This window comes from Hyperoodon ampullatus (assembly GCF_949752795.1).
Source record: "Hyperoodon ampullatus genome assembly, chromosome: 10".
NCBI classification, from domain to species: Eukaryota; Metazoa; Chordata; class Mammalia; order Artiodactyla; family Ziphiidae; genus Hyperoodon; species Hyperoodon ampullatus.
This window is the reverse complement of record NC_136923.1, coordinates 1,173,736-1,193,810: the sequence shown is the minus strand read 5'-3', so window position 1 is coordinate 1,193,810 and position 20,075 is coordinate 1,173,736. Positions and strand designations below refer to the sequence as shown.

The window sequence follows — 20,075 nt, the reverse complement described above, 5'->3', positions numbered from 1 at the left end:
CTCTCCGGGGCACCCACCTGCTTTTCCGTCATGGCGTACAGGTACCGGCGGTCGGGGCTGAGGACCAGGTCACGCAGGATGGGGCTGCCCTCTTGGGCCACCACGCTCTCGTAGGCCAGGGCAGGCCGGCCGCCGGGGTTCGCCAGGTCCACCAGCATCTGCGGCAGTGAGACCCACGCGGCGTTGCCCCAGTGTCTTCCAGCCGCTGCCCACCCCCAGCCCAGGTGCGGGGTCGGGAGCGCCCCAAGCAACCCCCCAGCCCTTGAAGAATAAGGCCGAGGCCCCCCCAGCACGCCCAGGAGCCAGTGCAGGACCAGCTGAGGCCGGCAGGCTGGTCCCGGCCCAGCCCCTTCGCCAGGCGTGGGGGTCTCTGGGGTCCGGAGAAAACCACAGCCCTCCACCCACCAGCCGTCATGAGCTGCACAGCCACATCCAGGGCAGAGGCGGCAGGAGCCCGGGGCGGCCTTCCCTGGGGCCAGGCTGGGCGTCCCCATCGCCGGGGAAGGGCTATTTGTGCAGAGGGGAAGGGGCACAAGGGGCGGCAGGCCCGCGGGGGCGTCCAGTGCAACCGAGAAGAGAGACCAGGAACCTCCCAAGTGGGAGGCAGCGGGGGCCGGGTCCGAGATAGGGGACACCCCCAGCACGAAGGCGGGAGCGGGGGCGGACGTCGCGTGCATGAGGAAATACACAGTCTACGTCCCGAACACGCGGGGGCTCACTCAGCCACCTCCCGCCCGCTGCGCGCCACGCTGCAAATATTTTTAGTCGCTTTTACCAAACAAGCGTATTTAATTAACAGCGAGAGCCCGGGGGCTTTCCAGAGACGGGCCTCGTGGGGCGGCGGCTCAGCCCGCAGGCAGGCTCCCGGGGCCGCCGGTCCACCTCCACCTCGGCCCGGCGCCCCTCCTTGGCGCCTCACGCTGACCGGCCAGGCGAACGCCCCTGGCTCGGGCCAGCTCCACGGTGGCTGGGGGAGGGCGGCCGGCCGGGGAGGCCAGGGGGAAGGGGTAGGGGAGGGCCGCATTCCTGAGCGCCCGCGGCCACCCCCCCACTTCCGCTCAGCTGCCGCCCCGCCGGGCAGGCAGGCTTAAGTCAAACCAGACCCGGAAGAGCCGAGTCCGGGCGGGAGGAGGGGGGCGGGGGGCGCGCGGCAGCCCAGCCTCAGCCCCCGCGGGTAGGGCCTGGAGGGGTGTGCTCGTCCAGCTGTCCATCCGCCACGCACCCAGCCTGCACCCTCCAACCCCAGAGCCTGCTGCCCTGCCCTCCCAGGGAGCTGACTGGGCCCTGGCCACGGAGGCCGGGAGGTTGGCCTCTGCACCCACACCGCCTGGGCCTAAGCCCTGCTCAGGCGCGTCCCGGCTGTGGGGCCTCTGCCTCAGGGTCCCCCACACACCCCGGGCAACGGGCGCCTCCCCCCACACCAGAGCCACTCCGGGGACTGAATGACCCAGCAGAGGGTGCCCGGGGGGCCAGGCCCCGAGACAACCCCCAAAACCCAAGGGCCAGACACAGAGGTGCAGCCAGGCCAGGATGGACCACAGCCAGGGAGAGAGTGCTGGACGGCCAGAGGACAGCGCAGGGCAGGGCAGCAGTGGGGACCCAGAGCCCCAGACTCATCTCGACACAAATGGCCCAAACCAGGGTCCTGTACGCCTCTTCCCTGCAGGTGCCTCCACCTGCTGCAGCCCCCCTGGAGCCCAGACCTGACACTGCCGGCCCTTGGGACTCCTGGGACGACCACACCCCTGGCCCTTGTGCAGGGGGCGCTGAACTGGGACACTGCCGGGCCCCAGCCTCTCCCACCCAGACCCCCGGGGCCCTACCCCTCCCCGCTCAGGGCCGAGGGTGCAGGCTGGGGCATGGACATCGCATCAGGGGTGCCGCCACCCCCCCGTAGGGGACAAGGGAGACAGTTCAGGGAAGGGGGGCACCCAGGGGAAGGCACAGTCCCGGGCAAGGTGGGAGGGCAGCCAGCCCGTCTCTGGAGTGTCTCCGCCCCCAGGCCCGCCAAGCGCCACGACTCGACAGGTGGCTCCCGACAGCTGCGGCAGGAGTGTGCTCGTCCAGCTGTCCATCCGCCACGCACCCATCTACCACCCACCTGCCCTGCACTGGGCGGCCCCCAGCCCTTAAACTCGCAAAGGCTCCCGTTTCCGGAGGGCACAGAGCAAGGGGGGGCCGGGGAGGCACGGCCCACAGGCCAGTGGGTGGACATGCCCCATTCTGTGCGTCGTGCAGCCCCGTCCAGGCTCCGCAGGAGCCCCGCACGCACACGTGACAGACGGGCTTTCGGCCAGTCCTCGGTACACACCTGTCGCGGAGCCTGGTTTTCAGGCTGCAGGGCCCAGGCAGCACCGAGGTAAATGAAGGCCCACAAGGACCTGCCAGAGAAACCCCGGGCTCCAGACCGCCCGCTGCAGCTGGGGACGCGGAGTCCGCTCCAAAAGTGGGAGGAGGGATGCGGCAGGCCACCAGGAGGGCAGTCCGGGGAGAAGGGGTGTGCAGGGCGGGTACGGGGCCCAGCAGCTGGCAGGACGGCAGGACACACACCACTGGCAGGGCGCGTGCTGACACCACACCCCTGCCCACAGCTGTCACTCGAGGGCCACCCCCCTGGGGCGGCGCACCCCGGGCAGCTGGGCCTGCAGAGCACGCAGGAGACTCCTCGTCCCCTGGTGAGCTCCCTGACCTCCAGCTGTCACCTCTGTGCTCTGCAAACCTTCCCCTGACGACCACCAGAACTCTCTGCTACCAGCTGAGAGCCCTCCTTCCCCAAACCCAGCTCGGGCCCTCTGGCTTGAGCGGAGCCGGCCAGCTGCCCTGGCACGCCTGCCGGGCTGCACCAGGCCCAGAAAGCCACCCAGCCCAGCTCTGACCCAGACCCTCGGACCCTGCTCGCTTCTCCACTGGGGTCGTCCCTATCCCTCTGTACAAGGGGGAGTCCCCTGGATTCTGAGCTGAGGCACAAGGGCCGTCAGTGCCCCCACGAAGGGTTTGGGCCCCAGCAGCCTCTGGGAGCCAGGCAAGGCGCTGACCATGGGCTGTGCACCTACTGCCACCACGGGCCCACCGCACCCCACAGACAGGCCAGGGAATGGGTTCACCTCGGCATCCCCAGGCCAGCAGGACCCTGGGGCCCAGGTCCCAACAGACAGGAAGTCCTGCACAGGGCCAAGGGGAGGGGACTCCTGGCCCTGGAGGCCCCAGCCCTAGGCTGGGCCAGCTGGCTGACCCATACCCATCACCGCGAAGCCCTGGCCAACGGCTGTGGGCAGGCAGCTGACGGCCCGGCCAGGTCAGCTGTCTGTCCAGCCCAGAGCCAACAAAGGGTCCATTCTCTGGGCCGAGGGCGGGTGTGGGCACCAGGGAGGATGTCTGGGCCGTCCAGGCTGCGTGCCAAGGCCGGCACGCGCCCTAGCCCCCGGAGGCAGGGGGCTGCCCAGCTTGGCCCCTACCGGGAAGGGCAAGTTCCCTGTCCTGCCCACCCCAAGACAGCAGCCCCCGTGTCTATCTGCAAAGTGGGGCTGCCCTGGCTGAGCGAGACTCCTGGTCTCCGGACGGGGATGTGGGTAGGAGAAGGACGGGCCCTTGGGTGGGGGGACAGGCAGAGAACGGGCAGCGGCCAGCAGGCCACCACGGTGCTGGGACTTCACGGGCACCCCCTCCTCCTGTAGATGCAGCGGCCAAACCTGTTCCCAGCCCCCAGGAGGCAGGGTGGTCCAGGGAGGGGCTACAAGGGACGGGAGCCCCTGCCACCCCTTCCTTCCCAGACAGGGCTGAGGCCACCCGATGGGCCCAGCTCCCAGACCCCTCCCCACCCCCTCACAGGCCACCACAGCATCCCCCCTTCTCTGACTGGGGGCAGGTTCCAGGCCCCTTCCTGGGTCCGTTCTCAGAAAGGCCAGGAGGAATTTGATACTAGAAAAGCAATTAGCAATTTCCTCTTGGCAGTAATTAGGTAATTAAAACATGATTTACAGGAGGTCTGACAGTTGTAATTGGGCCAGATACACCTGGTAAGGTTGAGGCGTGGGGGCCCAGGAATCTCACCCTTTCTATTCTCACGCCTCAACACGTAGACAGGAGAGCAGCAACCAACCAACGCAAGCAGTGGTCCTCCCTGACCCTCAGTTTCCTCATTTGCCCACAGACACCCCACTCACAGAACTGTCAGAATTAAGAAACTCACAGCTCCTAAAAGCGGAGAGGCCAGCAGCCTAATCGGGAGCTGCTTGGAGGTGGGCCCCCAAGGCTGAGCCCTGCCAGGGGGAGGTGACAGCTGTCCTGGGGAATCTGTCCCCCTGCTTATGGAGGCTGCAGAAAGTTGGGCCAGGAGGCAGCAGCGATCGTACAGCCTTCCATCACCCAGCAGTGACACGGCCAGGGTGCCACCGCGGCTTGAGACTCAAGTGGCGCCAAGGCCGGCCACGGATGCCGCAGCAGGCAGCAGTGACCACCCGGCCAGACAGATGTCCTTGTCTCAAACCCGAGACCCGCCTATCCCCTCCACCCCACCTGCACCAGCAGTTGACGCAGCTCCTCCACTTTCCCAAAATAACCAATGCTCTCCAGCTCCGTCCCCAGGCCTGACCTCTGCAGCCTCTGATGACCATCGCAGGGTCACCAGTGATGTGTCCACCACACACAGAATAAGCCCCCAACCCCCTCCAGCACTGCTCTGTCCCCAGTAGTGCTAGGGCACCTCTGAGCTGTGCCCTATTGTCCCCCCACCCAGAACACCTTTCCCGCGCACTGCACAGCTCCTTGGCCTGTTCTGGCCTCCGTACCCATCTCCTGGGCTGCCAGGGGCGCCCACTCCCCACTGCAGATGGGTCCTGGAGGGCAGAGCCCTGTCTGCCCAGGGGGCAGGGGTCCTGCACTTTGTGGGCGGTAACCTTGGGCCCTGTGAGGCCACGCCCACCAGGCTGGCCCTGAGCCTGGGCACTCGGGGGACCGGGCACAGGAAGGCCACGGCCGGCCTGCACCCGAGGGCTTCATTCTTTCCAAAGGTGCCCCGGTGCTGACGCTGGGCCTAAGCCTGACCAGCCAGACCCCGCAGGGAGGTGGACCTGGGGCAAGACCCCTGTGGGCAACCCCGCTGGCCGCCACTGCACGTGCCCTGGCTCTGGGGTGAGGGGTGAGGTGGGTCGGACAGACCCACAGGGTGACCAACAGGTCCCTGTGCCCGCTGGCTCAGCCCGCCGCAGCCAGCCACCCTCGAGAGCCAGAGACCACATCACGTCCCCCAGGACACAGCAACATCGCGGGGCACCGTGCGACGCCACCCGCAGGTTCCGGGGACCCCCGCCCTGGGTGGGCAGGGGCAGTGCACCCACGGGGCCCCACAGGCACAGCAGCTGAGACACACAGGAAGCAGGCGGCTGAAGCCCCTCCACTCCCCACCGACAACTCCTGGGGCCGGGAGCACCGCAGGGACCCAAAATCCGTCCACGAGCAGGGCTGCGTGAGGACCGCTGACCCACCCGCCGCCGGGTGCTGGAAACGGCAACACAGACAGAAACAACGTCACGTCCGCCCGGAAGGAGGGGACGCCGTCACGAGTGTCTGGAGCACAGACGCCCCCACGGCACAGGACTGACTGCACAGCACAGGTGAGTCTCGCAGGGTGCTGAGCGGAGGAAGACGGACGACGTGCCCGGGGACCCGGGCCACAGCCAGGCCCAGGGACGGGTGGTCAGGCCTTGAGGGGACCCACGGGAAGGGCAGTGCCCGAGCAGGCGCCCGCCGTGCCCTCCCGGGCCGGGCGCCTTCCTGAGGGCGAGTAACCTTCAGAGTGGATGCTGGAAATGAACGCGTCCTCCAGACTCACGGGACGAGCCCCACGGGGGTGCAGGCAGCAGGCCGGGGATGGGGCCCAGCCAGGCCCTGCCAGCATCTCTCAAGAGATCAGCGTCCCCAGCGCCACGGGGCCTCCCCCACCCACCTCCCGCACAGGCCTGGGCTTTGGGGAGCAGGGGTCTCCACGGATGCACCAAGCAGGAGGTCGGCCCAGGATGGGGGCGCGGAGCAGGGACCCTGCAGACAGGCCGCCCTGACCGCCCTGATGCAGAGACCTACCCACAGCCACTCGACTTCCAGGGCTTCTGAGTTTCAGAATCCTCGGGTGGGGGGGAGTGCGTGAAGGGAGGGGCTGCCATCTTTCAGAGGCAGCTTCTAAAGACCAAGACCTCCGGAGGGGAAGGGACGCTCCCCTCCCGGCAACCCAGGCCCAGAGCGCTGCACTGGGCAGCACGCGGCGCACTGGTGCCCGAGGGGCCGGTGGCCAGGCCAGCCCAGCCCAGGCCCGCTCTGGGGACAGAGCAGTGCGACCGCAGCCCGTGGCCTCTCCTCCCTACGGGATCACCGCACAGGCAGCAGCGTGAACCCACTGGTGGGCCCAGCCTGGGAGTCCAGCTGTGCGGCCCGGGGCCCAGCCCGAGGCCCAGTGCCCCGTGGGCCCGTGATGCACCCCCGCCGCTCAGGCTGGCCCACGATGCTTTCTTAAAATGTAGATTAGCAGCCAACACTTAACAATCAAGAGACGTCACACAAAACACAGATTTTCAGGTTCTCTCGGAAAACCGGCTACTCAGGGGACGTGGCCCTATTCCTGCCTGGTATGGCCACCAAGCGGCAGGGCCAGCGGTGTCCCCAGCGCAGTCCAGCCCTGCAGCAGTGGCAGGACAACTGCCCTCACCAGGCCCACGCTGCCAGCTGGGGAGTCGCAGGGCAGGCACCCCTGGCAGGAGTCCACAGACTGTTCTCCAACCCCCTACTCCCCCGCGGGCACCCAAGGACCTGGAGGCCACCGGGCAGGGGAGGCGCAGGAGGGGACAGGCAGGGCGGAGGTCTGGGGGTGTCAGCACAGGAGGATGACGGCCTCTGTTGGGGTTGGAGGGGCAGGTGGCGGGCAGGGCCTCTGGGGAAAGGCAGCGGACTCAGGGGGCACCCCAGCCAGCCCTCGGCGGCTCAAGCTGGCAGCTCTTAAATTAATCAGCTACAATTTTACACAACACCGTTTGGACATGGCCCAAAGCCAGCCACATCCCTAGGGCTGCCCAGTCGCTTTTTAAAGCCCGGGAAAGACCGGACGTGGGGAGGATGGGGTGTGTCAGCGCAGCGAGCCTGTCCCTGGGTGCAGGCGAACCCTCGGGCCCAGGCTCCCGCTCGGGGCAGACAAAGGACACGAGACAGGGAGCCAAGGCTCGCGGCTCACGTGGTGGGGCCAGGCCCGGGCAGGAAGGGCCTGGATTTAAACCCCGGAGACAGAGCCGAGGGCCCAGCCCGCCCCAGGCCCGGAGGAGACAGCCAGGCAGGCCAGCAGGGAGGGGGCACCGTGCCGGCTGGAGCGCCCCCTGCCCTGGCTCCGGCCCCTGGACCACGGCCGCACCCACCCCCGGGCTGGGTCAGGATGACACGAGGCAGGGGCGGGAATTCTGCTGCCGAAGGCCAGGCCCGGCCGGGGGGACGTGAGTGCCAACAGGGGGCAGCGGCCTTCAAGCGGGCCAAGGCCAGAGGCCTTGCCTAGGGACCTCAGGAGGTCCAGAAACCGGTGGGCCGAGGGGAAGGGAGCCCAGGCCTAGGAGCAGAGAGGGGACACCCCTCCCCCAGGCCCTCACACTGCCCCAGGCCCCAGCACGGGACAGGGAGGCCCAGAGAGAAGAGGACTGGGCCACCCACGAGACCTGGTCCCTGGGCTGCAGGCCGTCCCCCGCCCCACGGGGCAGGGGCGCGCAGGGAGGAGGGGTGCAGGGGGCCGGTCTGGGGGCGAAGGGGCACAGCCTCAAGCCCGCGCCGCCCCTGGGCGTGGCCGACCCCACACACTCGAGAAAGGGCGCCGTCCACTCACGCGGTGTGTGGTGCCCAGCTGGATGCACCAGGGTGGAGGGTGCCCTGGCAGGCAGGTGCGGGGGAGGCGCAGAGGAGCGAGGGGACCCCAGCTGTGGCTTCCTCACTCCCGAAGCAGCCTCTTCTCACAGGAGGGCCCAAGCCACCCCCGTGGTCCACTCTCGGGGCCTCAGTGTCCCCTCGGTGGGACTGGGGCAGGGAGCAGGACCGGCAGGCAGCAGAGGGAGGCTGCGCTGGACTCACGCCTTCCCCCAGCCTCACAGGGTGGCTGGCTACCGTGGGACAAGACAGTGCCTGGCCAGCTGCCCGCCAACCCACCAGCCATCAGGAGGGCCCCTCCCAGCCTCTGGAGTCCGGCCTGCAGCTGGGTGACAGGCTCTAGGGCCCCGCAGGAAGGTCTCCAAGTGTTTCGCCTGCAGCCAAAGCCCACGGGGGCTCTTGCCGCAGTGGGGCAGGCCACGCCAGGCCCCACCAGGCACAGCCCACCAGCGCACACCCACGGGGGTCCACGGTCCCTCTTCTCTGCTCCCCCAGCCCTGGGGCAGCAGCAGCGAGCTGTGAGCTGGGTGAGGCCCCACCCCTAGGAAGGGAGAGTGACCTTCACCCAGGGCGCAGGCAGGATCTGACACCAGGGCCAGGACGGGGGCACAGGGGCTGGCCCGGAGGGTGGCAGGGGCCCGAGCTGGGCTGCCACCACCCCAGTGGCCCCCAAGCCCTGTGAGCAGAACTCCGCAGCACCCGGCCCGGGGGGCCCTCGGTCAGCACAGTCTCCACTGCCCAAAGCCCTTGCTTCAGGCTTATTTCACAGATGCGAAAGCTGAGGCTGGGGGCAGGGCCCTTCCCAGAGGCCACAGAGCCAGCCGGCGGTGGGACATGATTCCCAGGACACCCAGCATAGCATGGACAGGAGACACCCCACCCGGCATGCTCTGGGAGCAGGCAAGGCTCTGGCTGGCCCCGGGCCCAGGCCCCACCCCCGGGCGCACGCCGGCTGGGGAGCTGTGTCAGCAGCGGCCTCCGCACGGCTGTTATTTCATGCACCAGGCCCCGCCCCTGCGCTGATCCTCGGGGCTCCCAGGCACCCCCACCCCGCTGTGCCCCAGAAACTTCCTCCACAGCAGGCCGGCCCTCCCCTGGCCTGGCCCCTACCCACCCACCAGGCCGCAGCTGAGCCGTGGGGGGCTGCTGCCCCAGGAAGCCCGCCCCTGCCCAGCTCAGCACCGGCTCCGCTCAGCCCAGCACCTGCCGGCGGGGACGGAGACCTGGAAGCACAGGACCGGCCCCGTCCCAGGGGCCCACGGAGGGGCCCAGGAGCTGACCTCCACTCCAGACCACCCCAACACTGGCGCTCCAGTGGGGGCGGGGCACCCTCCTTGCCCTGCCGTCTCCCTGCAGGATGGGGCCTCCCTGCAGGGCAGAGTGCTGTCTCAGCAGACACCGGATCCGGGAGGGGAGGGGGCCCCCCAGGCCTGCCCCGCCCCCGCCGCCCACACCCGTGGGGAGCAAGGCCAGCAGCTCCGGCGTCACCAGGCCCCCACGCCCCGCCAGGGCCTCGGGCCGGACGTGGAAGCAGCCCACAGGGAGCACGAGGGGACAGAGGCGGGCGCTCAGGCCCAGCCCCATGAGCCCATGGAGGTCACCAGGCCTGGCACGGGGGAGTCCCCGCCCCCTGTCCACCGGCACACAGAGCGAGGCAGCTCGCGCTCTGCCGGCCCAGGCTGACCTTGCGGATGCGGCCACTGCGCGTGCCCACGAACACCACGGTGCGGCCCCGGTAGTCGTAGGCGGCCACAGCGGTCAGGCCGTCGTCCTTGTCCACGAAAAGGGGTGTCCCCTCGATGGTCACCGTGCCGCCCAGCGGCTGGTTGAAGTCCTGCCCGCAGAAGTCGTCGTCGATCTGGAGGGGCTGCGGGAGCGGGGGAGGGTCGGGGGTGAGGCCAGGCACCTTGGGCCCTGGGGGGCGGCACGGCCAGCACTGGCTGGGACAGGGGCTCAGGGGCCGCTCTCCAAGGCCTGCACAGGCCACACGTGGGGCAGCGGCCTGGGGGCAGCCTGTACAGACCTGGGTGGGTGGGTGGGGGTCAGGGATTCCTGGACCCACTTGACAGATGGGGAAACTGAGGCCCTGGAAGCCGCTCGAGGCCCAGGAGCAGGTGCCGGGGGTGGGCACCTTTCACACCCACCAGGCACAGGCCCTGCATCCACTGCTGAGGGGGGAGCAGGCAAGACGCAGCCTTGGGTGTGGGCAGGGAGGGGCCAGGCCTGCTGCGCAGTGAGGCCGCACAGGCGGTGGCCAGGGACTGGTGGGGCACTAGGACAGCTTATTCAAGACAGAACACAGCGTTACACCAAAAAGGCAAAGGGAGGGGCCGGCTGAGAGGAGATGGCTACGGTCAGAGAGGAAACAATCGATAGCGTGAGGTTCCGGAGAAGGGCCTGGGAGGGCAGGGCGGACGCCGGGGGCAGGGGGAGGGGGTCTGGGCGGCTCCCCTGCAGCGGGCCGGGGGCCTGAGGTTTGCAGTGCACGAGGTCACCAATGCAGAAGGAGCACGGGAGGCGGGGTCAGGGCTGGGCCGGGGGAAGAGGGGCCAGTGAAGTTGCGGGGGGCAGTGGGGACCATGCCCAGGCAGGGGGGACCAGCCATGGCACAGGGCACGCAGAGCACACAGCGATCTCGGCAAGCGCTGGCACCCCGAGCCGCGGTCTCTCCACCTGTACAATGGAAACCAAACACCTTCTTCGAGAGGCCAAGGGGAGGATGGGCGATGCATCAGCCTTGTGCACCTGAGGCCGAGGTCTGGAGGGCAGCCCTGCTACGATGGGGCCCCGCCACACACAGCAACAGATGTGAGAAAGAAGGGCCAACCCACCCTGCTCTGAAGACAAACCAGGACGGAAATGGGAAAACTGAGGCCAGAGCGGGGCCGGGCTTTCCCTAGGCCACCAGCACGTCCCGGGCAGCAGCATCAGAGGGTCCAAGGCCTGGCACTGGAGGTCCTCTACCCAGTGACCCTGAACAAGTCCCTTACCCTCTCTGAGCCTGGGATCTTACTCAGAGAAACAATGGGCCCTACTGCCTGGGGGTGTGCAAGAGACACTCCCCAAAAAGCAGCTGGCCCCTAGAGGACCCCGTCAGGGCCTAGAGATGGGACTGCCGGCTACTGAGCACCCAGCCCCAGGGCATTCAGGCCGCTCCCAGGTCAAGTGCACGGCCAGGTGCCCAGGGCAAGAGTCAGAAGAGCCTATCAACGGGACCCAGAAGGAAAACAGTGTCTGGTGTCCACCTGACCCTGGTCTGGCCCCAGCTCGCCCCTTACTGGCCGGGTACCCTGGGCAAGTCACCCCACCCCTGGGCAACCTTGTCTCTGAAATGGAGACAAGATGGGGCCCGCAAGCACCCAGAACAGCACCAGGCGCGTGGTCAGAGGAGCTCCGTCCAATGGCCGCGGGGGCTCGTGGACTCGTGGACACGGTCACGTCACCCCGCCTTCTAATGGGCAGGACAGCCGCAGCCCAGGTGCAGCCCCGACCCTGGGAGACGGGCCAAGAGCGGCCCCCCGCGCAGGCTGAGCGCCACGCACCGAGCGGTCGGTGCCTCGCTCTGGGACGGCGGGCTGCTCACCGAGTTGATGCAGCCCAGCTCCTTGTTGAGCAGCCAGGGCAGCGACAGCTTGCCCTCGCCGCGGTAGCAGGACTGGATGCGCTCCTTGATCTTTTCCTTGATGGCCCTGAGGGTGAACAGGCACAGCACCGACTCCCGGGGCGGCTTCACACGGTTCTTCTGGCCCTGGGCAAACACGGTGAACAGCACATCCTCGTCCTCGGCCAGGCCCAGCTGGCGGGCCAGGGCGCGGCCAGGCCGGCTCAGGTAGGCGTCCTGCACCAGGCGGTACTCCACGCCCGCCTGCTCGCAGCCGATGGGGAACTCGACGTAGGAGTAGAACTTGGGGTCGTCCACGCACAGCCGCACGATCTTGGACGTGAAGAAGTGCTCGCCGGCGGCGTCGGGCGAGGTCAGCTGCGTGTCCAGCTGCAGGGTGAGGTAGTAGACGAAGTGTTCGCTGCGGAAGCTGTAGACGTAGTAGATGTCGAAGGCCGGGAACTTGGACAGCGTGTCCGAGGGGATCTTCAGCTGCGAGGACACGAACTCGTCCTGGTACACGAAGCCGAACATCTCGGCGTCCTCCTCGTCGGCCATGAGCCGGCGGCTGGACAGCGTGGGGAAGTACTCGGACTTGCCGTCGATGGGCGTGCCCACGAAGAGCTTGGCCTGCGCCTGCCCAGGAGCCCCGGCGATCAGCACGCCCGCCATGCTGCCCGCCTCGCGCACGCCCGACAGGTAGTGCTCCTTGCGGTGGTGCGGCTCGCCCAGCTTGAAGAGGTCGTCCAGCCGCAGGAACTGGCAGATGCCCTGTGAGGCGCTGCCGCAGGCCAGCAGGCGGTTGGCGGCCTGGTCCAGCAGCAGCAGCTTATTGACGTTGTCGGTGCTGCCCAAGCCGTGCGGGCAGGACTGCACGCTGGGCGGAGGGTAGCACTTCTCATTGTCCTCCACGGGGCCCGTCACGTGCGCCCGCAGCAGCGTCAGGTTCCCCGACAGCTTGTAGATGCGGTTCACGGCGCCCACGTACACCTCGCCCGTCTGCTCGTGGACCACCAGGTGGGTGAGGGCCCAGTCACTGGCCGTGAAGGTGCGGAAAGGGGGCTGCGGACCCCCGCCCGCCCGGGGCGCGGCCCCCAGCAGCAGCAGCAGCAGCAGCAAAAGCAGTGGCGGCGGCAGCGCCCGTGGGCTCAGATGTGGCAGCAGCATGACGGGCTGTGGCCTCGGGCTGCGGCGCTCAGGTCCTGCAGGGATGCGCATCACGGGGCCGGGAGCCTCAACCCTGCGGGGAGAACGGGGGACAAAGTGTGTGAGCGCCAGCAACCCTCACGTGCCCACATGCACACGTGCCGTCACCGAGCTCCAGGTGCCCGTCCTCCCCTGGGACGTCCCACTTCTGGAGCGTGACCTAACCTTCCAGGAAAAGCCCAAGGTGCAGGAAACGCACCTCCCCGCCTGGAAGCCTGCAAGCAGCTAAACCAAGCCTAGGACCCGCGGGCAGCACGGGCCACACACGCTCCATCGCTGCCTGGGCCACCGTGGCCGGGTGGAGGCGAAAAATGAACCCAGAACAAGAAGGCGGGTGACAAGGGTTCAGGGTCTAGATCGGGAGGCCCACCGACACCCAAACCTGGAGGCCATCACCCCCTGACTCAAGCCTCCCCACGCCTTAGGGAGCAAGACCCCCAGCTCCAAGCTCCCAAGGTGGGCGACCACCTCTCTGCCCGAGGCCCTGGGCGGTCCTACTCTCAGGGAGACAAGGACGCTCGGGCGGGGCCGGCAGAAGGCGGGCCAGTCACAGTGACCCCCGGGCCGCTCCCTGCTGACCCTGGCCCAGCCCCCAGCCTTGCACCTCCCACCCATCATCCCCACCCCCAGCCCACCGGTGCCCCCGCCCCGTGCGTGAGGCCCCCGAATCCTGTCCTGGCCCCACTTCCTCTGGGAAAGTCTCAGCTCCCCGCAGCCTGGAAGTTGGCAGTCGGGCACCAGGTTAAACCTAGACCCTGTTGCTCTGCAGCCACGTGGCCCCAGTGGGGGTCACTCCTCTTTGCCAGCCTCGGTCTCCCCATCCGTGCCATGGCAATGACAACAGCTCCTCTCCCAGATGAGGTGGGGGGCCCTCTCAGGGCCAGCAGGGGTCCCGCCCTGGCTCTGCTGGTCACACCCCCAGACGTGCGTGCTGGGGCCTCACCCCACTCCTGGATGGAAACTGACCACAGCAACGCTGGGTCCCCACTGCAGGCAGGCATGGGCGCGTGTGGCACACACACTCTGCCCCCAGACGACGCCTCTCGTTTTACAGGTGGGGAAGCCGAGGCCCAAAGGATAGGTGCCTTCTGCCAAGTCCTGGGCCTGGGAACTGGCCCCAGGGCCTGTGGGTCTCTGGGCCCCCACGTCTGCCCCTGCAGCACAGGGCTCCTCTGGCCTCCTGCCCCTCTCCCGGGTGCTCTTCCCTCCCTGCCCACAGCCCCCCCACCTGCTGGCCGAAGGCAGCAGCCGCTCCCTCTCAGCCACCCAGTTTAATTTGTGGCATGGCGCCTGCTAACCATTTCGTTACGTATTGTTCCCAGATGCGCTCCCCACCAGAGTGGCAGTTCCACGAAAGCAGGGCCTGGCTCTGTGGTTTCCCACTGAACCCCGGAGGCCGGCCCAGGACCCAGCACTTGTGAACGAAAGAGTGAACGACCGGGTCCCGCAGAGCAGGATCCGCTCCCTCCCCGGGTTCTCACTCCCCACCCACCCGCTGCCACTGAAAACCCACACCTCCACTCAGGTGGTGGGGAGGGGGATGCTGAGGCTTAGGAAATGAGGGCCTTTGGCCAGGACCCCGCAGTAAGGGGACAGGGCTGTGCTGCCTGCAGGGCCCCCCCACCACAGGCTGTCAGCTGCCTTCCTGCAGATCTCCGCCCAGACAACCCGGGAACTACGGCCGCCAGGGACCTCGCAGGCAGCCCCCCGCCCACAGCTCAGGAGCCCAGGGCAGACCTGGTGGCTCCTCGGGGTGGCGGTGGGGCCTGGGCTGACAGCCTGGGAACTCCAAAGAAAACGTGAATCACTCACCGTTTATCAGTTCAAAGAACGCCTGTAATTACCAGAGGCTGGGCTCTCCCCTCCTCTGGGATGATTATACGTGTCTTGACGCAATTACGGACCCTACTTTTTATATTAAACAGGAGGAACCCAGCTGAAAAAGCACCATCCAAACTCCAGCCTGGCCGGGGCCCTGCTGCCCCTCCCCCGGCAGAGCTGCCCGAAAGGACCAGCCAGAGGCACGGGGCTGCAGCCAGGAAAGGGGCACCCAGGCCTGGGGCCGAGTCCTCGTGACCACCACCTCACAGGGGCCACTGAAGACTTCGGGTGACTTCCCCTACCCAAGAGGGACGGGCCCGCGGCTCGGATACACCCAAGGTCACCCAGCTAGTTCTGAGCACTCCTACAGAGACCTGGACTCCCACAGGCCTCGGCTCTGCCCAGGAGAAAACGCATTCATTCCATGCTGGGTGGGGGAGGGGAGCACCAGCAGAGGCACGGGCGGGGGGCGGGGGTGGGGGGGTGGAGCAGCACCAGCGCTGGGGTCTGGGGAGGCCCTTCCACCTGCTCCAGAAGGACCAGGCCCCAGAGCTGGCGGGGGAGGGGCATCCCGGGCACAGAGGAGCCAGAGCAAAGGCCGGGGTGGAACCTGCTGGACCACGCAGAAGGTAGTGAGAGTGACCGCAGCGCCCGGCACAGGAAGCGGGCTGGGCCTGGCCAATCAGAACCAGACCGCGAAGGAGAAGCGGCCTGGTGCTGGGTGTGCCGACTGGAGGTGAGCAGGGCAGGGAAAAGCCAGATGGGCCGGCACAGTGGCCTCCACTCCCGCACAGGACAGGCTCGGCTGCCCAGCAGAGCATGGAGCGAGCGTCATCCCCTGCCCTCTCCCGGGCCCAGCGGCCACCACCACTCCTGGCCCTGAGAAACAAAGGCCCTCAGAGACCTCTTCACGGAGGGGAGGCCCCAATCTTGTGCCCCCCCACCCCCACCCCACCCCACCAGATCTGGATTCTTCTGGGGCACGGACAGGTTGAGGTGTGGGGGACGGAGAAGACACGGCCCTCCGACCCAAAGGTACCTTGTCAGCAACTGGGACCAAGAGCTGCCCCGTCACCCCACCTCCCCCAACAGAGGCCCCGGGAGGTGGTCCCCAGCCGCCTGCTCCCCCTCCAGGCCTGTCCTATGGGACCAGGACCCACAGGACCAGGATCCAGGGCCACTGGAGTCCTGCTCCTCAGAAAAAGTGCCTGCCCTCGGGCTTCCCTGAGGGTCCTCTCCTCCTGACGCCATACTCTAGACACAGGGACCTTCAGGGGTGCGGGGGAGCTGAAAACACACAAGCCACGACCAGGAGCCAGCAAAGGGCTGTCTGCTTTGTCCAGAACCCTCATCCGCTCCCACCCCCAAGCACACACCTCAGCCACACCGGGGCGGGCCAGGCCTCGGCAGAGCCGTCTCCCCTGACTGAAATGCCCTTCTGGGGCCTCCAGGGCCCCCTCCCAGGCCTGCTTGCTGCCCGGCCCTGAAGGGAATCACTGGCTTCCAAGTCCGCCTCTGGCACAGGACCGGGCAGGCTCTGGGCTGCCTGGCGTAGCACCTGGTCTCTCCTGCACACCCCAAACCAGGAAGGAGCCAGGGGACCTGCCTGGGGTGAGCTCCCGAGGGCCCAGGGCCTCCCGAGGGCCAGAGGAGCAAAGGCTGAGCCCACCCCCGTGCAGACCCAGAGAACCGGCCTCAGCTGGGAAGAAGGTGGAGCAGCGCGGAGGGCCGCGCTACCGGAGCCCAGGCTCACGGGCACAGGCTCGGTCCACGTCCCCCAACACACACCCCTCTTTCTTTCAAGGGGCGTGGCCCCAGCACCCCACAGATGAGCCAGGGGCAGCTCCCGGCTCTAGGCAGCCACCGGAGCCCCTCTTGCCCTCTTGCCCCCTTCCCGGGATCCCCTAGGGTCTCGGAACGGGCGGGGGTCCCGGGAGCCGCAATCCCCTCCCCGAAGCCGCTCGATCGCGCCCCGTCGCCGCCAGCCCCGCCGCCCACCAGGCCCGGGGCTGCGCAGCAGACCTCGGAGCGGCCGCGGGAAGCGGCTGACCCTGGAGAGGCCCCGCGCGGGGCGACGAGGAGGCCGGGCGCGCGGCTGGCGCACCGCCCCTCCCAGCCGGCGCGGGCCTGAGGGCCTGGGCGGACCGGCGCCCACTCCGGCCGCGCGGGCCTGCCGGTGCCGGAGATCCAGCGCACTCCGCCGGCCCGGTCCGGCCGCAGAGCCCTCCCGGCGGCGCCGCCGCGAACTTTCTCCCCGCCCGGCCTGGAGGAGGCGGCGCGGCCCCGCGAGCGCGGCGGGCAGGGTCCCATCCCGGCCCGGCGGGGACGCGCGGGCTCGGCGCCGCGGGCGCGCCCGGACACGCGTGAACCGGGCCAGAGACGCAGGGACACGCGGGGCGCGGACACGCGGGGGCGCGGACACGCGCGCCGCTGCCCCCCGCGCGACCCCCGCCCGCCCGCAACTCCGCGGAGGCCGCCCCGCGCCCGGACCCCCGCTCGAGGCCGCCCCGCGCCCAGACCACCGTGGGACCCCCGCCGGACCCCCGCCCGCCCCGCTGCGGGGAAAGTTGCACCCCTACTCACGGGCTGCCCCGGGGCGCGCCCGCCGCCGGCCATCGCCGCCCGCTGCCCGCGCCGCCGCCCGCCCCGCCCCGCCGCGGGGCCGCCGAAGCCTCGCAGGCCACCCAGGCCGAGGCCGCCGCGCCCGGGATCCACTGCGTGGCCGCCGCCGCTGCCCAGCATGAATGGGGCGCCAGCCGCGCGGATGCGGACCGGCCTCGCTCTCACCGCCCGCGGAGCGTCGCGCGCATGCGCCGCCCGGGCGGGCCGGGCCGGGGCGGGGCCTGCGCGGGGGCGGGGCCTGCGCGGGGCGGGGCTCTCGGCGGCCTCCAGGGGGCGCTCGATCCCCGCCGACCGCCCTAGCCCATCGCTCGCTTCAAAGGGCAACGCCGCTGCCAGGAGCTGCCAGAACCTGGTCCCGATGCGGCCGACGGCGGTCACGGCTCGGGGTCCTCAGGGGGCGGCGGGGCGTGGGGCGCGCGGTCCGGGACGAGGCCGGCGGGCTGGGCGCGGGGCCGGGCGGCGGGGCGACGCGGGGCAGAGAGTGGGTCCGGGGGGCGCGGGTCCGAGCTCGCCCGGGCGGCTGGGCAGACGCGGTCCCCGTGGCCGCGCTCCCGCAGCGGTCCGCGCGCCCCAGAGCCGCCCGAAGGTGAGGCCACAGGGGCACCTGGCCGAGGGGAGGCGAGGCGGCCGGAGCCATAGAAACAACCAAAGGGCCGGGGGCCCGTGCGGGAGGACGAGCTGGGGCGCAGCGAGGGCCGCGGGGGTGGCCACGGGCCGGGGTGTCACCCCTTAGGAGAGAGACCCCCGTAGGCCCGGCTGAGCCCCCGCCCCTCCCCGCCTCACGCAGCCGCGTCCCGGTTTCTGAGCTGGTCGTTCTGCATTTCCTGTGGGTCCGGCATGACTGGCTTGTCGGGACGTCGCGCTCGTCGCCCGCTGTGCTCATCTGGGGACGTGGGGACGCGGCCGAGTGGCCGATGGGCAGGCGGGCCGTTCGCTCTGCTCTGCGGCGCCCCCCGAAGGTGCGCGGATCGCTGCGTGGCTGGTTAAGCACAGCAGTCCCACCGGTTCTCAGAGCCTCCGCCGGGCCCCCGCACCCGCCAGCTCCAGCCCCAGGAGTCTCTCTGAAGACGTCCCAGGTTACACCGCTTCCCTCCACCCCGGCTCCTGCTTCTCTCTCACCTGTGGTCCGCTCCCCAGAGGAGACCTGATTAGGTACCGCTCAGCACCACGCAGTACTGTCAATCCAGATGGGCCCCGTAAAAGCACTCCAGACAGTAGAGCAGATTGTCTTCGTGACCCTGGGCCAGGGAAGGAGTTCTTCAACCCCAAGTCAAAAATAAAGGAGAATACGGGTCAATTTGTCTACCTTAATATTGGTTATTTTTGTTCATTAAAAGTTAGGAAAGGAAATATCCAGATAAGCCAGGACTTAGGAAAACACGTCTGCAACACACATACACTTGACGAAAGCTGCATATCCAGGATTTAGGAGAAATTCCCAAGAATCGACAAGGAAAGCCCACAGTCCAACAGGGACACAGGGCTGAGACCCCAGCACCGCAGTTTGTTGGAGCAAAGATGGCAAATTGCTGCTCCTAAAAGCCTTGCACAGTGGGTCCCTGCCCCTGAGGAGGCCGGCCGGGTGCAGATGGAGGGGGGACCACAGCGGGGGCTCATGGGGGGTGGGGACTGCAGCTCAGGCGCTCCCCCATCCCATCTCACAAGGAGGGAAATGAGTCAGCGGGCGCTGGGCTCTTCCTCCTTGGCTTTCCTGTGTGGGTTTCGCTTCTGTCACCCTTCAGGAGGGCAGGCAGTGTGTGGTGAGGCAGGGAAAACAATTCCTAGAACCAGAAACAGATCATGGGGGGGCGACGGGGCGGGCCTTTCCAAACCTCCAGTGTTCCTGCCTCTGGAGCCATGCCAGGGCCGCTTCTGCGTTTCTGTGACTCAGAGCTTTGTGCAGAAGTAGACTTGGGGGGCCTCTCCCCTCCCCAAGGCAGAACCCCACCAATGATGGGGCAGGAGGAAGAGGCTCGGGGTAGCAGAGAGGGCCGGACACCTCAGCCCCTTGGGGGTGGCCACTGATTCCCAGCCACCGGGCCCAAAGCCAGGGTGGCCCTGACTCCTGCCTGGCCTTCACCCCCACCTGTCACTTCCCGCCCCGAGGATGCGCCAGCTCCCGCCCGCCCCTCCCCATGCAGCTTTCCACGCAGAGGGATGCAGAGGGATGCAGCTGGAGGAGGGAGGACACAGGGTGGGACCCTCCCGTGGGACCCTCCCGGGTGGGACCCTCCCTGGGCAGACCCTCCAGGGGCTTGCTTCACACACGGAGCCCGCCACCCTGCACCCGTGGCGTGTGCATGCACAGACATGTGCACATGGGCGAATGCATACCCGGGGCTGGCCCTGAGCGTGCAGCGCCCTGGGTCCCCGTGCCCCACCCTCTCCCACCCCATGGGGTGGGTGCCACCAGCCTCAGCCCCCTGGCAGCCGCTGTGCACACGGGGCTGCTGCAGTCACTGCCGCGTTCTGGGAAGCCCACGCTGGCCGCTTTGGTGGAGATGGGAGCGGGGGTCTGTCGGTGGCCGGTGTCGAAGTGCGGCCGATGGAGGGGTGTGCACAGAGCGGTCCCCTAGAGCAGGATGGGGCTCAGCCCGGAGGCGCATCCCCACCCACCCCGCCCTCCCCAGCGGGCGCTGTGGTCCAGGAGACAAGTCTCACCTGGGCCCGAGCTCCCAGGGCCGCTCAGGTGAGCAGCAGGGAAGCGTGGTCATGGTGCTGCCACCCCATCTGTGGGCTCTGCAGGGCCCCCCCCAGCCTCTGCGCCCAGTGGCCTTTGCAGCTCCGGGTGCTTCTTTCCCAACAGGTCCAGAATATTCCCAGAATGGACCCTCATGAAGTGGGCTGGATCACAGGGCCCCCCTGAACCAGTCACCTTGGCTGGGGGTAGAACCTGACGGTGGGCTGGCTGGCACAGGGAGCTCTCCAGAGCCGGGGG

The 20,075-nt window shown here is 68.7% G+C and overlaps 1 protein-coding gene across 1 annotated transcript in view; it reads right to left on the bottom strand.

Moving 5' to 3' along the window:
* The window catches only part of PLXNA1 (plexin A1), a gene marked incomplete at its 5' end in the record, with an annotated part of 39,484 nt that extends 26,778 nt beyond the window's left edge, over nucleotides 1-12,706 (bottom strand). Inside the window, 3 exons of the mRNA XM_079713896.1 lie at nucleotides 18-158; nucleotides 9,572-9,754; nucleotides 11,471-12,706. Of these exons, the coding sequence (XP_079570022.1) occupies nucleotides 18-158; nucleotides 9,572-9,754; nucleotides 11,471-12,706 (1,560 nt within the window). The remainder of the gene's footprint in view (nucleotides 1-17; nucleotides 159-9,571; nucleotides 9,755-11,470) is intronic.
* Nucleotides 12,707-20,075: the final 7,369 nt, after the last annotated feature.